This window comes from Eptesicus fuscus, chromosome 23 (assembly GCF_027574615.1).
Source record: "Eptesicus fuscus isolate TK198812 chromosome 23, DD_ASM_mEF_20220401, whole genome shotgun sequence".
Lineage (NCBI taxonomy): Eukaryota > Metazoa > Chordata > Mammalia > Chiroptera > Vespertilionidae > Eptesicus > Eptesicus fuscus.
The window spans coordinates 28,826,243-28,842,618 of record NC_072495.1 but is presented as its reverse complement, the minus strand read 5'-3'; the positions used below and the strand labels follow the sequence as shown (position 1 = coordinate 28,842,618).

The 16,376-nt window shown below is 51.5% G+C and overlaps 1 protein-coding gene across 1 annotated transcript in view; it reads left to right on the top strand.

The window, feature by feature from the left end:
* GOLGA3 (golgin A3) overlaps positions 1 to 10,921 on the top strand; it is a 32,648-nt gene extending 21,727 nt beyond the window's left edge. Inside the window, exons 16-24 of the mRNA XM_028133627.2 lie at positions 784 to 927; positions 2,668 to 2,865; positions 3,861 to 3,977; positions 4,225 to 4,364; positions 4,845 to 4,977; positions 5,189 to 5,311; positions 6,167 to 6,331; positions 7,108 to 7,271; positions 7,830 to 10,921. Of these exons, the coding sequence (XP_027989428.1) occupies positions 784 to 927; positions 2,668 to 2,865; positions 3,861 to 3,977; positions 4,225 to 4,364; positions 4,845 to 4,977; positions 5,189 to 5,311; positions 6,167 to 6,331; positions 7,108 to 7,271; positions 7,830 to 8,049 (1,404 nt within the window). The 3' untranslated portion in view covers positions 8,050 to 10,921. The remainder of the gene's footprint in view (positions 1 to 783; positions 928 to 2,667; positions 2,866 to 3,860; positions 3,978 to 4,224; positions 4,365 to 4,844; positions 4,978 to 5,188; positions 5,312 to 6,166; positions 6,332 to 7,107; positions 7,272 to 7,829) is intronic.
* The last annotated feature ends 5,455 nt before the right edge of the window (positions 10,922 to 16,376 follow it).

Sequence of the window (16,376 nt, the reverse complement as noted above, 5' to 3'; positions counted from 1 at the left end):
CATTTCACCTATTGCTCTCCAACGCAAGCTGTTTCACTTTGTTTAGCAATTGTATCTTCCTCGTGAAGTTTATTTTCGTCTCCTGGACTTATCATAGCATGGTGTCTTTTTGCCAAATTGTTAAATACTCCTCTTCACCTGCTTACTTTATAAAATGTTGGGAGGGGAGAATTTATTCAATTATAATTTCCCTTCTGCTGTAAAATATTTGTTCTTTTAATTCTTGTGTTTACATGGTAGATGGGAGGGGTGAACCCTGTAGACTCTGCCTTCTGCTTGCTGCAGGAGCTCAGCCTGAGAGCCACCTGTGTTCAGTCTGCTCTCAGCAGGTGTAAGGTGGACCTTCCTGGTCCTCAGTAATAGGCCGAAGTGAGCCAAATAGTTAGACCCTTCTTTAGAGGCTCAATAGAGAGACAGCTGGGAAGTGCTCAGAACAGCAAGAGTGTATATGTGTTCTTGTGCATAGGTGCACATGTGCTGCTGTTTATATCATGCAACAGATCACTTGCCACATGTAGTAATTGAACTCTTACCTGCAAGTCAAACTCTCCTGTGTTTTCAAAGCATTTAACTGAAGGTCGTTTTGTTTGTGAGTCGCTGTGTGCATGCAGGTTAGTTAAGTCCTCTCAAGGGAAGGGAAGTGCTGTGAGAAGCATTCACCTGTCTGTGTGGTCAGCAGCCTCTCAGGGTCGGGCAACCCAGGGCTACACAGGAGGGAGGTTAGCCCCTGCCATGGCCATATTGAAGTCCATGACCCGGTTTACCTTTCTGTCCTGCTGTTAGGAGAGAATCCAGGCCCTGGAGTTGGAGTTGCAGACCGTGGGCCACAGCAAGGTGATGCTGGAGAAGGAGCTGCAGGAGGTCATCGCGCTGACTAGCCAGGAGCTGGAGGAGTACCGGGAGAAGGTGCTGGAGCTGGAGGATGAGGTGGGCAAGCTCATGATCACATGGCAAAGTGGACAGGCCACGCCACTCCCAGTGCAGCTGTGGAGCAGGGAAACGGGGCCCTGGAGCATCAGAGCCTGGCCTGTGTGCCTGACCTGCCAGCTCTCCCTCTGCACATTGTTTAGTGCTTCTTTGGATCTGTGACCACCCAGGTGCTGGACTCCCCTCATGCACGTAACACCTGCCTCCAGCAAGGACTCCCCCACATATGTAACACCTGCCTCCAGCAAGGACTCCCCCCACACATGTAACACCTGCCTCCAGCAAGGACTCCCCCATGCATGTAACACCTGCCTCCAGCAAGGACTCCCCCCACACATGTAACACCTGCCTCCAGCAAGGACTCCCCCACGCATGTAACACCTGCCTCCAGCAAGGACTCCCCCATGCATGTAACACTTGCCTCCAGCAAGGACTCCCCCCACACATGTAACACCTGCCTCCAGCAAGGACTCCCCCACGCATGTAACACCTGCCTCCAGCAAGGACTCCCCCCACACATGTAACACCTGCCTCCAGCAAGGACTCCCCCATGCATGTAACACCTGCCTCCAGCAAGGACTCCCCCACACATGTAACACCTGCCTCCAGCAAGGACTCCCCCACATATGTAACACCTGCCTCCAGCAAGGACTCCCCCACATATATAACACCTGCCTCCAGCAAGGACTCCCCCCACGCATGTAACACCTGCCTCCAGCAAGGACTCCCCCACGCATGTAACACCTGCCTCCAGCAAGGACTCCCCCATGCATGTAACACCTGCCTCCAGCAAGGACTCCCCCACGCATGTAACACCTGCCTCCAGCAAGGACTCCCCCCACATATGTAACACCTGCCTCCAGCAAGGACTCCCCCACGCATGTAACACCTGCCTCCAGCAAGGACTCCCCCACATATGTAACACCTGCCTCCAGCAAGGACTCCCCCACGCATGTAACACCTGCCTCCAGCAAGGACTTCCCCACATATGTAACACCTGCCTCCAGCAAGGACTCCCCCATGCATGTAACACCTGCCTTCAGCAAGGACTCCCCCACGCATGTAACACCTGCCTTCAGCAAGGACTCCCCCCACATATGTAACACCTGCCTTCAGCAAGGACTCCCCCACGCATGTAACACCTGCCTCCAGCAAGGACTCCCCCCACATATGTAACACCTGCCTCAGCAAGGACTCCCCCACGCATGTAACACCTGCCTCCAGCAAGGACTCCCCCATGCATGTAACACCTGCCTCCAGCAAGGACTCCCCCACGCATGTAACACCTGCCTCCAGCAAGGACTTCCCCACATATGTAACACCTGCCTCCAGCTAGGACTCCCCCACGCATGTAACACCTGCCTCCAGCAAGGATGAGTGACCACTGCCTCTGTGTGGTGGGCATCAGAGGGCTTGTGGCAGCTGTGCTCCTGACGAATACGCTCTTTTATTTTGTTGTTTGTTAATCCTCAACTGAGGGTATTTTTTCCATTGATTTTCAGAGAGAGCGGAAGGGAGGGAGAGGGGGACACTGAGCTCCCCGGCCAGGGCACTCTTATACTCTTGTTGCAAATACCCAGGAGCCTGGCTCAGACAGGCTGGACTTTTAAAGATCCACATGACCGTCAGGCCCCGAGACAGCGCTGCCCCACCCGGTGTGGTGCGCCGTGTCCTGTCGCTGCATTTCATGCCGGCTGTTCCCATTTCTGGTGACTATAGCTTCACTGCGGTTTGTTTCAGCTTCAGGAATCCAGAGGCTTTAGGAGGAAGATAAAGCGCCTTGAGGAGTTAAATAAGAAGTTGGCTCTGGAGTTGGAGCACGAGCGAGGGAAGCTCACCGGCCTTGGGCAGTCCAATGCGGCTTTGCGGGAGCACAACAGCGTGTTGGAGACAGCGCTAGCCAAGAGGGAGGCCGACCTCGTGCAGCTGAACCTTCAGGTACTGACTCACCACGGGGAGAGGCACACAGCCTTTGGGCTCCCCTTGTCTGTGTGTGGTTGTCACAGCTCCGCAGGGAACATGCACAGAGTCCGCCATAGCTGAGTCCCGGGAGAGCTTGGGGTGGGCGACTCCTGCTGGGCCAGATGGTCCTTCCCCAGCCAGGGCAGTTGCCCTGTAGGTAAGGGAGTAACCCAGTGGGGTCTCACTGCAGACCTTGTCCTTGCCTCAGGCTCCACAGCCTCTGGTGACTGGGGAAGCTGAGCGTTTCAGCAACGTCCGCCCTGGCCATCAGCCGCCTTGGATTTTTTGACCATCAGAGAGTTTATAGACTTATTTTATTTCATTTCATTTATTTCATTTCATTTTTTGTTAATCATCACTCAAGGATATTTTGTCCATTGATTTTTAGAATGAAAGGGAAGGAAGAGGGGTGGGTGGTGGGTGAGAGAGACAGAGAGAGAAACATCGATGTGAAAAAGACACATCGATTGGTGGCCTCCTGCACATGTCCCAACCTGACCAGGGATTGAACCTGCAACCCAGGAACATGTCCTTGACTGGGAATCAAACCCGTGACCCTTTGATGCATGGGCCGGCACTCTAACCCCTGAGCCGCGGCATCTAGGGCTCTTACAGGCTTCTGTGTGGCACTGCTGCCCACCACCTACCTGCTGCCTCACCACCTGCGTCACCCCCCTCACCAGGGAGGTGTTGGCTTACAGCCCTGATTCACGTGCCTCTTGTGGGCCGTAGGCTTGAGGGTGGTCATGTGGTCGTGCTTCTGCCACCTCAGGTGTGTGTGTGTGATCGTGTCTACAGAAATGGAATCTCCGTGCTTCCTGTTTCCCACGCTTGGTGGTAACACGTTGTGAGGCCTGTGCCACCCACTGCTGCGCCCCCTGTGTGGCGCCAATCACAGTACCCCTGCTCCGTCCTGGGCTCTGCAGGCCGTGGCACTGGTGTCCTTCCTGACTCCCCTCTCTGTGCTGTAGGTTCAGGCCATCATGCAGCGCAAGCAGGAGGAAGACCGCCAGATGAGGCAGCTCGTGCAGGCCTTGCAAGCCGCACTGGAGAGAGAGAAGCTGGAAGTGCACAGCCTCAGGGAACAGGTGTGTGGCCGCGTCCAACCGGGTCCACCGCATTGCCACGTGCAGCCTTTGCAGGGCACGTTTTCATTGTCTAAAACGGTGTAGGCCTCTGCCTCCCGGAACTTAACCGTACAAGTCCCGAGCGCAGAGGTGTCATAAGGGCATGGCGACGTGGGGGCTGGAGAGCCCTGGTGCCCATTAGGACAAGTGAGGGCCAAGGGGTACTGCTCCTGCCTTTGCCCTGCTGAAGCCGGTGTCCTCCTTCCAGGTGGCTGCAGCCAAAGCAGAAGCAAGACACAACCAGCGCCACTTCAAGGCCGCCACCTTGGAGCTGAGCGAGGTGAAAAAGGAGCTGCAGGCCAAGGAGCTCCTGGTGCAGACGCTGCAGGCGGCAGCCGAACGTCTCCAGTGAGTGTCCACGGGCCGAGGAGAGGCCGGCTGGCAAAGGGTCCCCACCAGGGCTTCCCCCCAGGTCTGGCTAGCACACTCAGGTCACCTTGAGCAGGTCTGGGAAGGAGAAACGTCTGACCCCGTCTCAAGAAACTTGTGCTTCACCTGCACGTTTCAGTCCTGACGCTGCCGTCCCCTCTCTCCCTTCGGTCCTACATAGAGAACAGAGTCCCCACTGTGAGGGATGTGCCCACCTCTGGGGCTCACTGTCGGCTCCGAGGAGGGCAGCTCTGTCGCACGTGTGCAGGGGTGCAGTGTCCCTGTGACACTGTCCCCCCGTCGTGGTCCTGGGGGTTTGTGAGGCTCAGGTGAGGCAGTGCATGCAGCGCTCCTAGACAGTCCTTCCAGGGTGCAGTAGGTGAGCACCCAGGGTGGGCTGGCACCGTTGGGCTGGCGGTGTCCGGTGGCACGCTCAGTGTCGGCCTTGTTCCTCCCCAGGCTGCAGGAGGGGGGACACGCCCAGGAAGTCGCCCAGTTCCAGGCAGAGCTTTCGGAGGCACGGACCCAGCTGCAGCTCCTGCAGCAGCAGTTGGACGAGCAGCTGAGCAAACAACCCGTGGGCAACCAAGAGGTGATGTTGGGGACGGCTTTGCATCCCGCTCACAGGACTGCAGGGCGGGGCTCTGTGCTTGGCACGCTGAGCCCCTTGGTTCCCTGTCCGCTTGCACAGGGACAGGGATTTGTTCTAACTGTGACATTATACGAGACACAGAGAGAGAGGGCATTTTTTGTGCAAGAAGCCACTGTGAAATTCTTTTGCTCCTGTGACTTCCCTCCTACAGATGGAAAACCTCAAGTGGGAGGTGGATCAGAAGGAGAGAGAAATACAGTCCCTGAGGCAGCAGCTGGACCTGAACGAGCAGCAGAGCAGGCGGGAGCTGGACGGGGCCGAGCGTGCTCTGCAGGTACTGGGCGCACGACAGGCGTGTTTCCCTTAGATGGTCGTGACGCGCCGTTACCGTGCCCGCCGCATCTGTGGTAACCGGGAACCGTGGGGCCATGTTACCCCATTTCACAAGGACATCTTGGTCACACAGCTGATGGAGGCCGAGGACACCAGAGCCTGGTGCCCTACTGGGCTGATCTGAAATGTAGCGTGATTGTCACAGCACATGTGAGAGGCCACCAGTCAGGACGCATGGCTACACGTGGCGTCTGGGGCAGTCCTGACTGCTGAGGGGGTGGTGAGGAGCGTGGCTTGTGTATGGTGGCTTGACTGACAACCAGAATCGACTTTCCTTCTTTCTCAGTAGCTGAGCCCGGGGTTCACAGGGGATCCCTGGGGTTCACTGTAGGTATGTGGTCAGGGCAGCGTCACTGGCTCCTGACAGGAGCCCTGGCGTTGGGGTAAGAACAGGGGGATGTGCCCTGGCCGGTTTAGCTCAGTGGATAGAGTGTGTCAGCCTGGGGACTGAAGGGTCCCAGGTTCAATTCCGGGCAAGGGCACATGCCCGGGTTGCGGGCTCGATCCCCAGTGGGGAGCGTGCAGGAGGCAGCCAGTCAATGATTCTCATCATTGATGTTTCTCTCCCTCTCCCTTCCTCTCTAAAGTCAATACAAATATTTAAAAAAAAAAAAAAGAACGGGGATGTGAGAGTAACTGTGAGCATCACAGTCTCAGCTGCTGGGAGGCGCTAGAGCCAGGAAGGGGCTCCTTCAGCAGCCCGGCTTTCCTGTCCCCCTAGACTTGCGGCACACGGAGCTCTCTGCTGTGCATTGAGATCTTGTAGCTTTGAAAACTCTGACCTGACTTCCCTTAGAATATCAAGTCTGAGCTGGAGGTGATGCGGGAAGATCTGTCCATGACCCAGAAGGACAAGTTCATGCTTCAGGCAAAAGTGTCAGAACTGAAGAACAACATGAAAACTCTGCTACAGCAGAACCAGCAGCTCAAGCTGGACCTGCGACGCGGCGCGGCCAAGACGGTGAGCAGCTGTGCCATCAGAGGAATGGGCCTGAGGGGGGCGGGCAGGTTCTCTGGCACAGTTATATGTGACCACATTCAGCAACTACCGTGTGGAAGTAAGTGGCGGGGAATTCTGCTTGGACAACAGGCCACGTCATTTTATTTTATTTTCTACTCGATTGTTTGCTTCTTTTCATGAGTTCAGGTGTCATTTTGTTGACTGGGCTTTGTAAACCCCAGTGAGGCCCTGGTATGCTGTGTTAGCAAGATCCCTGGCCCTCAGCGAGTTCGGCTGGGACACAGCTTGGGCCTGGGGATCCCAGAACCCCAAGGCTGCTGTCTCTGGCCCCACTCCAGTTGTCTGCATACAGTATGTCTCTCCTCAGTGTGTCTACATGTTTTCCTGGTCAGGAAAGTAGCTTAGATTCAGAGCTTTATTACCAACGTTGGTCTATCTGTGCAAAAGTTTGACGTCTTACAAAGGGAAGTTGTCTGAGTTGGAAAATTGACTTAATTTTTTAGGGACTCTCAGAGTCAGGTTGTGGTGCCTCCTGGAAAGGCCTACGTGGGAGCTCGCATTTAGGGCTCAACTCTGTCCTGTGCCATGACTGGGGTTGGCTCTCGTGTGTGCAGTAGAAAGGCTGTCTACTAGGCCAGCACTTCTCGAATCCCTGTGGCTGCCTGCTCCGCGGGCACAGATAAGCCGATGTGCCTTCTCAGGGTCATGTGGGGCTGGGAGGCAGGTCTGGAAGCACCTGGGATGGCAGACAGCTCACCATGCACTTTCATGAACAGAGAAAGGAACGGAGAGGCGAGGCCAGCCCTTCCAGCCCCGTAACGCCGGTGAAGGTCCCCGACTGCCCCGTCCCGGCCTCGCTGCTGGAGGAGCTGCTGAGGCCCCCGCCCGCCGTGAGCAAGGAGCCCCTGAGGAACCTCAACAGCTGTCTCCAGCAACTGAAGTATGGCGGGCTCTGTCTCATGTCCCTTAGTCTCTGAGTCACATGTTAACTTGGCAGAGTCTCTGTTGCAACACTGAATGCCCACCCATGGCTGAGCAGGTCTGTGTTAAGTGGGGTCACATTGTAAGGTGAGAGTTGCCCGCAGCTAAATGGCTCTGAGAAACCCTAAGTCACTGGGACCTGAGCCTCTAAATCCCTGTCGGCATGAGGCCGCTGTTTGGAAGGTGTGGCCATGTGGGGGCATCCTTTCTGACCCTGTGAGGGAAGCTACGTGAGCCCCTCAACTCTGTCTTCCTCATTGTCCCTGAGCAGAGCCGTGTGTGCAGAGCCTTGTGGCCTCTTGGCCTCTGCGTGGCGCTGAGAACAGCGTCAAGAGTCCCTGCGGTTCTGTGACCCGTCTGTGTAGCTGGTGCAAATAGGGAGGTTCTTTTGGTCCTTGAAGGCACCACTGATGTGTGAGCGAACGGCCACCCAGTTGAAGCTTGTCAGACTCGTGTCCATCTTGGGGAAGCGATGGCGTCTGACCAGCCTTCCTACCTTTGCCTCTTGTGTCCCCAGGCAGGAGATGGACAGCCTCCAGCGCCAGATGGAGGCACACACCGTCACTGTGCACGAGTCGCTGTCCTCATGGATTCAGGGGGACCCTGCCGCCAGCCCTGTTTCCCTGGGCGACCAGGCCCCCCCCGGAGGAGACACCGAGCCACCCGGTCCCAGCAGCACCTCCAGAGAGCGGCTGGGAACAGCCTCTGCCGAGCACCCCCATGCCGAGTGTGTGTGATTGCCCTCAAAGGTCACGTCTCTTCCCTCAGCAATGGAACTTAAGTTCCGCGTTTGCTGTACAAGGAGTAAAATAACAGGGGAGCCACCTGCCGATCACAACCAGCTTCCCCAAAGTGACCAAACCGTACCCTTAGCTGAGCTCTCAGTGACAGTGTTAGAAGGTGTCGGGGTCGTTGCAGGAGGCGCACCCTCACCAGTGATGTAGACGCTGCTCTGTGGCCACCGGTCCTGGGGAACCTGGTCGTGGGCCCACTTCCTCACTTCACCTCCCCGCAGGAGTGAAATTTTATTTGCACCTTTGGTTTTTATTGTTTTATTTTCACAGCCATCCCACCATAGGATGTGTATGTAAATACTGAGAATCGTAACCTAATCTTTAAAAAGTATGTCCCTGTATTATTTAAAAATGACCTGAATTGTCTGCTTTCGATTGCCTTTTGAAAATCTGCTGTCAGGAAATAATGTACATGTAGGATTAAGGGATGTCAGTAAGAAAATTATATTTTAAGAAATATAATTATTTTATTTACCTCCTAAAACCAAATACTCTTAGAGCATTCTTTCTTGTTTTTGTTTCACTTTATTTTTGAGTGTCTTTTCCTTGTCTAAGTGCACGATGCCCAGCTGTTTAACTGCCCTGCGTGGCCTCACCACCCCCAAGCAACACGGCTTGTCCAGGCCGCACCTTCTGAGCCCAAGTGGCAGTGTCCACCAGGACCCGTGGTCATCGGAGACGTGCTGGGCCCCGTGGTGATGGCTGTCAGGTCTGAGGTCCTGTCGTGACCAGGCACCAGGAGTGTGAGGTTCACCTGTACATGTCCCACCTGAACTCCTTACACCGGCAGGAACTGACGGACTGTGGGACTTGAGGGTTATAAGTTTGTCCCCAAGGTTGCTAAGAAAACCTAAAATAATATTTATTGTAATAAGTTAGAGGGAGGTGGGTGCATGTGCACCCTGTGTGGGTCTGCTGCTCTGAGGGGGGTGACATGTCCAGATCCGACATCCCGCCAGCCCGCGTGCTGTGTCTTGTGTCTCGTTTGTAGAGAAAACAATATATATTTTTACTGGTTTGAGAGAGGAAGGGAGAGAGAGAAATATCAGTAATGAGAGAGAGTCCTTGATCGGCCGCCTCCCGCACGCCCCCTATTGGGGACCAAGCCAAAATCCAGGCATGTGCCCTGACCTTGCCTGGTTCGTAGGTTGACGCTCAACCACGGAGTCACACGGGCCTAGAGAAAACTGGTGTTTTTAAGCTGTCTGTGTTCTCTCATAGTGTGCTGTCATAAGGTTCATTGATAAAGTAGCATTAACCAGAAAGACGTTTTAAAAAGGTTCCCTAGCAAGTAGTGGGACTTCTAAATACATCTCTCATTTGTACAGGGTCAATCTTGAAACAATACTTGAAAACTCATTATAAATATATCCTACTTTTCATAATAAGTTGGAAAGCATTTTTGACAAAATTGTTTTTGTACCATTGGACGAGAAACATGCTAATTTATGTTCTTAGTTACTTTGGCTGTATATCCTCGTTTTAATTTTCAAACGAAGACATGGCACCCAGCCCCATGCCTCAGTGGCTCTCCGACTCCCCAGGGAAGACTTGCCACTGCCACCGTGTCCTCATGGGAAAAGCTAACCCTGGATGCACCCATCAGGGGGAGGCCGTCTCTGTCCTTGCCCCCTTCCTTCCTCTGCCCGCCTCCATGTGCGTGTGCACACACCTGCTCTCTGGCTTCCTGTCGTCTCCTGTGCCACCGTCATCCTCGGTGCCCATTCTTCAGCTCAGCCAGCACCTGGCCGGCTTTGGCCCGGGCTTCGGGGGCGGCTCCTGCTTGCTTATCTCCACTGGACTCACTGCTCCCTCCCACGATGGGGAAGGCTCTTCTGTTCTGGGCACAAGTGGAATTGGGAATGACTCCTGAGAAACAGCAGTCGAGTCTGGAGTCCGTGTAACCAGCGTCGCCACCGCCTGTGTTTATGCCTCTTCACCCTGTGTGACGGGCGCTGTCCTGTCCTCGCTCAGGAAGTTGGCTCGGGTACCTGATATCCTTACTTGCTTTTGTTCTGTTTCAAAAACACGATTGCGATGTCATTATCATTGATCTCTCCACAATACACACCAGGTAGATGCCACGGGTCTGAGAGGCTTTGTTCTACAGGGCAGGCAAAAGTATGGAAAACATTTCATGTGGAAAAAATAACACAATAATAATAATACAAGAATTAACTGTTTTGTGTACTCACAACTGTAAACCTGCTTTTGCCCCGCTCTGTTTGGAGGGATCAGAGGCGTTTGGTTCGGGTGTGAAACAGGCTCTTGTCCCGGGTCCAGGTCGCAGCGTCCACTGGGCGGTCGGCCTGCGGCCAGGGCGTGGGGAAGTCTCCCCCGAGCCCCTTGCAGCTTAGGCCTCCCTTGGTCTAGGGTTACTGCAGGTCACCGTGACAGACATTTCTACTTCATGAGTATGTTTCTTGACAAAAGTTAAATGTGTGTAAAGATTCCTGGAGTGAGGGGCCAGCGTGCCCCTCCCTTCAGGGACCCACACGACGTGATCAGGCCTGTGACGCGTGAGACACTCAGCCTTATTCACGCAATGACCACGTCCCGGGCGAGTCCCAGGGTGGTGGTCTCAGGTTATAAGAGAGTCCTTGGGGTGAAGTTTCAGAGGGTCTAGAACACTTCATTTCTAGTAAGTTATTCATTTCTATTAATTTCCTCATAAAAGGGAGTCCTCAGGTTGGGACTGTTCAGGGGGAAGACGTCCTCGTGCACCACAAATTGTAACTTTAAAAAGCATGTTGATTTTTTATAAATTTAAGCGTGCTTGGGAATTCCTTAAATTTTGTGCAATAAACTATTTTTTGTTAAAGATTTTCATATTTCATTGGCGGGTGGGTTTCCACAATATTGGGAGTAACACTTACCTTACGTTGTTACTCGGTTCAAATACTTGTCTCCAAAGAATTTTACTCTTTTGCCAAGGTTTTATTTTTATTTATTTTTTTAAAAATATATTTTATTGATTTTTAACAGAGAGGAAGGGAGAGGGATAGAGAGTTAGAAACATCGATCAGCTGCCTCCTGCACACTCCCCACTGGGGATGTGCCCGCAACCAAGGTACATGCCCTTGACTGGAATCGAACCTGGGACCCTTGAGTCCACAGGCCGACACTCTATCCACTGAGCCAAACCAGTTTAGGGCTGTTTTGCCAAAGTTTTAGACGGGCTGTGAAAGCCTGCTTTGCGTGGTGGCTCGAGGTGCCCGTGTTGTTGCCCCTCTGTCTCCACATCATGTTCTGCCACATGCACGTTAGTCTCAGGAGGGGAGTGGACAGGAACGGGGGGAGCGGACACCAAAGGGTGTTGGCTGTTTGAGCTGCAGAGGGTCCACACGTGCATCCTGTTCTGAGGTGCTGGCCAGCCCTGTGCCCTGCTGGCGCTCCTGATGACAGCAGGACCGTAACTCTGACTCAGCCTTTTTTTTCTGTGTGTGTGTGTGTGTGTGTGTGTGTGAATCCTCACACGAGGATTGATTTTTAAGGAGAGGGGAAGAGAGAAGGAAAGACACAGAAGAGAAACACTGATGTGAGAGAAACACATCGATGGGTTGCCTCTTGCACGTGCCCCGACCAGGCCTGGGAGGAGCCTGCAACTGAGGGTCGTGCCCTTGACCGGAATCTAATCTGGGACACTTTGGTCTGTAGGCCAGTGCTCTATCCACAGCCAAACTGTCTAGGGCTGACTCAGCTTTTTTTTTTTTTTAGTGGATCTTTAGAGAGAAACATTGATTGTTGCCTCCTGCACACACACCCCGACTGGGGATGGAACCCGCAACCTGGATATGTGCCCTGACCGGGAATCGAGCCCGCCACCTTTTGGTTTACAGGACGATGCTCCAACCAGCCGAGCCACATGGGCCAGGGCTGAGTCTGTTCTGAGGCTCCCGGGTTTCACTTCTTTCATACTTTATTCTTGATCAAGACGAGTGACCCTGGTCCAGACACAGAGTCTTCGGTGGAATGTACACACGGGAACAGTGATCAGAGTGTGATTTTGGACAGGGCACCGGTTTTTTAAAATCCAGACTACCTTCCTTGACTCCTGCGCTGGCCACCAGCTGCCTTAGACATTCCCACGTTTGAGTATCTTATTCTACAATGCAGTATCATTCCTTTTATTTTTTTGTTGTTAATCCTCACCTAGGACATTTTTTTCCATTGATTTTTTAGAGAGAGTAGAAGGGAGAGAAGGAGAGAGAAACATCGATGTAAGAGAGGTACATCGACTGGTTGCTCCCACACGTGGCCTACTGGAGGCAGGGAGGGAACCTGCAGCCCAGGTACGTGTCCTTGACCGGAACCCATCCAGCAACCCTTCAGTGCACAGGACGATGCTCTAACCACTGAACCACAGGAGCCAGGGCTCCTATTACGTTTCTTACATTTTGATTAATTATGTGTCGTCTTAATCTAAATTGTGCTGATGTCATAAAATGTTTATGCACTCTTCTGAGACAGAAGGTGCTGTTCTGAGAAACACGGCAGTGGATTTGAACATGGCTCCTTGCTGCTCCCGAATGGGAATCAGTTAAGTGTTTAAAAGTCGTCACAGACAGTAAGACTCCAGTACAGCAGCCAGTAGCAGAGCATGTTCAAGGGGAGATCTGTCCCAATAGAATTACACCAAAGCATATTTTCAGGATGAGTGTCTCTCTTCTGCAATCTTTCGGAATAAATCATTCTGCACTCTGAAAAAAAAATGTTTTTAAAGGGCAGAAAACCACAGGCCCAAACTGGCATCACTCATGCTCAAACCCCGTGATACAGATGTTTCCGCTTCAAATTCACCCTTTTGCAAAGCAAAATCACTCTTTTGCAAATCAAACTCATCCTTCTGCAAAGCAAATTTTTCCACCAAAATAATTTCAAAAGCTTTCTAACAAAAACAAATCTTTTTTAAAAATATATATTTTATTGATTTTTTACAGAGAGGAAGGGAGAGAGAGTTAGAAAGATCGATGAGAAACATCGATCAGCTGCCTCCTGCACGCCCCCTACTGGGGATGTGCCCGCAACCAACATATGTGCCCTTGACAGGAATCGAACCTGGGATCTTTCAGTCAGCAGGCTGAGGCTCTATCCACTGAGCCAAACCGGTTTCGGCATAACAAAAATAAAACTTATGCAAAGCTGTTAAAATTAAATATTGCATGTACATAGTAATAAACATAAAATACTTTTTTAACGTCAAAAATACTTATTTACTTATAATTTCCCTTATTGTAGTTCTCCCACTACCGCTCCTGGCAATTTCATATACATATTCATAAAGTAATTGCGACAACCTTCAGGAGTAGTAGTCACTACAGAATGATTAATAGCATCTGTTAAACGTTCATGGTTTGAAGGATCTGTCAAAATCTATCTCGCGCAGAACTTAACTTTTGAAAAAACTTCTTCAATGGGATTCATCATGGAAAACATGGTGGCAGCAATAATGAGGTATGCCTCGCCTGACCAACAAGATGACATACCTCCTGGGTTTTGTGGAAGCTTACATTGTCCAAAACCAACCACACAGCCTCCAAACTATCTTCATCCAGTTTCTGCAGAACCTGCAAAGAAATTTTGCAAAAAAATATTCGAAGTAACAGGAATGCGCAATCACTTCATGCCACACCATCCCCTGAATGCTTATTGCTGCGATTAGGGAAACATTTCGTCCTCTAATCCTTGGCATGGTCACAGGGGCTGGTGTGTTAACTTTTAATGACGACTTTGTTCGCTGAAGATGGCATTTAAACCCGATTCATGAATGAATACTGTTTTCTGTCTTGCCTCAGGGATATTTCAAGAAAAATTTAACACATCCACTCTGTGCATCTCCATTGTTCTCTCCGAGTTTCAAGGATCAGCTTGAAAAGATGCACACTTTAATGTGATCCTTAACGGTTTCAGCACATTCTCAATAGAACTTGTGCTTAGTTCTAAATATTCATATTCGAGAATCTTCTCACGAATTCCTTTTAAAGTTACAAATGGATTTTCTTCAATTACTCGGTAGACTTTGTTTATTATTGAGGCGTTTAACTTGCTACTTCTCTTACCTCCATATTTTTTCTATCACACAACCATTCTTTTTTTTTATTTTATTTTATACTTGTGGAAAGAAATCCTTTTTTTTTCCTTTTTTTTTTCAACCATTCTTATACCAGTAAATAATTGACTTTGCTGTATTGTTATTTTTAAATATATTTTTATTGATTTCAGAGAGGAAGGAGATAGAAACATCAATGACGAAAGAAATTCATCGGTCAGCTGCCTCATACATGCCCCCCACTGGGAATCGAGCCCGAAACCTGGGCATGTGCCCTTGACCAGAAGCAAACCTGGGACCCTTCAGTCCACAGGCCGATGCTCTACCCAATGAGCCAAACCAGCTAAGGCATGCCGTATTGTTTTTAAGACCGGCGATTGCAGCTGATTCATTTACCATTCTACCATCTTCGGAACATTTTATAAAAACCCTTTCTTTATCGTGGCTGGTACGACCATATGTCAGTGGACTATTACGTCAGACAACGGGCTTCTAGATCTGGATCCCTCCATTTCCGATGATGTGTTTCGCATTCCTCAGCATACAAGTGTTGGCCATGAGCTTCCAGAGCTTGGCTCAGTGTTTGATGTTGTAATCCATTTTCAGGGTCTGAAGAAAATATTCAGGATTGATGTAAACATACCTAATGGAATCACAAAGTTGGGTTGGGAGAAAAATGAAAACATGTTGATGGCAACGCACTATCTTTTTTGCTAGGGAGAGGAAGCCGGTGTTGCTGTGTGACGTCATCACCCGGCGCCCACAGCCACCATTTGGGGGCTGGGCTGGGCTTGCTGTGGACCATGTTTTGCGCCACGGGGTCTCGGCAATGTGGGCTAGGGTTTGGTGGGCTGCCGCTCCGAGGTGGTGGCGGGGCCTGTGTCCCACTTTGTTGCTTTGTGGGCGCCAGGTTTGAGGTGCCGTTTCTCTGTAATTGGCCAGTGTGCGTCACAGCAGCTCCTGCGTTGAGCGTCTGCCCCCTGGTGGTCAGTGTGCATCATAGGGACCGGTTGGACACAGCATATTAGCCTTTTATATATATAGATTCTTGATTGTTGAAAGTTTTCCATATGTCTCCTTTTTCTCCCATTGGCCTCTCCCCGTCTGCTCCTGCCCCCCAGCTCCTGCCTTCCCCTTATTTTCTATGTCCATTGGTCCTGCTCATATGCATAGATACAAGCCCTTTGGTTGATCTCTCCCCTCTCCCCCTTCTCTCTGAGGTTTAAAGGTCTGTTCGATGCTTCTATGTCTCTGGATCTATTTTTGTTTACCAGTTTATGTTGTTCATTATATTCTGCAAATGAGTGAAGTCACGTGATATTTATCTTTCTCAGACTGGCGTGCTTAACTTCACATAATGCTCTCCTGGTCCATCCATGATGTTGCAAATGGTAAGAGTTCTTTTTTACAGCAGCGTAGTATTCTGTTGTGTAGATGTACCAGTTTTTTAATCCACTCATCTGCTGATGGGCACTTAGGCTATTTCCAAATCTTAGCTATGGTAAATTGTGCTGCTATGAACATAGGGGTGCATATATTCTTTCTGATTGGTGTTTCTGTATTATTATTATTATTTTACCATAAATGTCATTTCTTCTTCAGGTTTTTTTTTTTCTTCCTGCATTTAAAAAATTATTGTCCAGCCCTAGCTAGTTTGCCTAAGTGGATAGAGCATCAGACTGTGGACTGAAGGGCCCCAGGTTCGATTCCCGGTCAAGAGCACATGCCCGGTTGAGGGCTAGATCCCCAGTTGGGGGCGTGCAGGAGGCAAATGATCAATGATTCTCTCCCATTATTGATGTTTCTATCTCTCCTTCTCCGAAATCAATAAAACTATATATTTTAAAAAGTTACTGTAGGCAGCTCTCCTGCTTCCAGGGGGAACCGCCGCGCCCTAGACTTGGAGTCGCATGGACTCGGGCCCAGACGAGGGTCGGCCCCCCCAAGAGCCGGTTCTTGTTAACAGGAAATGCTCTCGCTCTCCTTCCGCTCGCAGAAGCCCTTCTACAGCCAAGACGCCAGAAACGGCGCTGTCCTGAGGCCTGTCAGTCAGCAGGGCCGTTTCCCGGGAAACCGGAGCCACCCGGCACGCCCTCCGGAGCCGCCCGGGACACGCCCCCCGCCGGGGACACGCCCCCGCCCCGGGACCCCGCTGCAGGCCCGCGCCCGCCTCAGCGCCCCGCGCCTCGGGCTGCTCGCGCTACTGCCTGACGCCACGCTC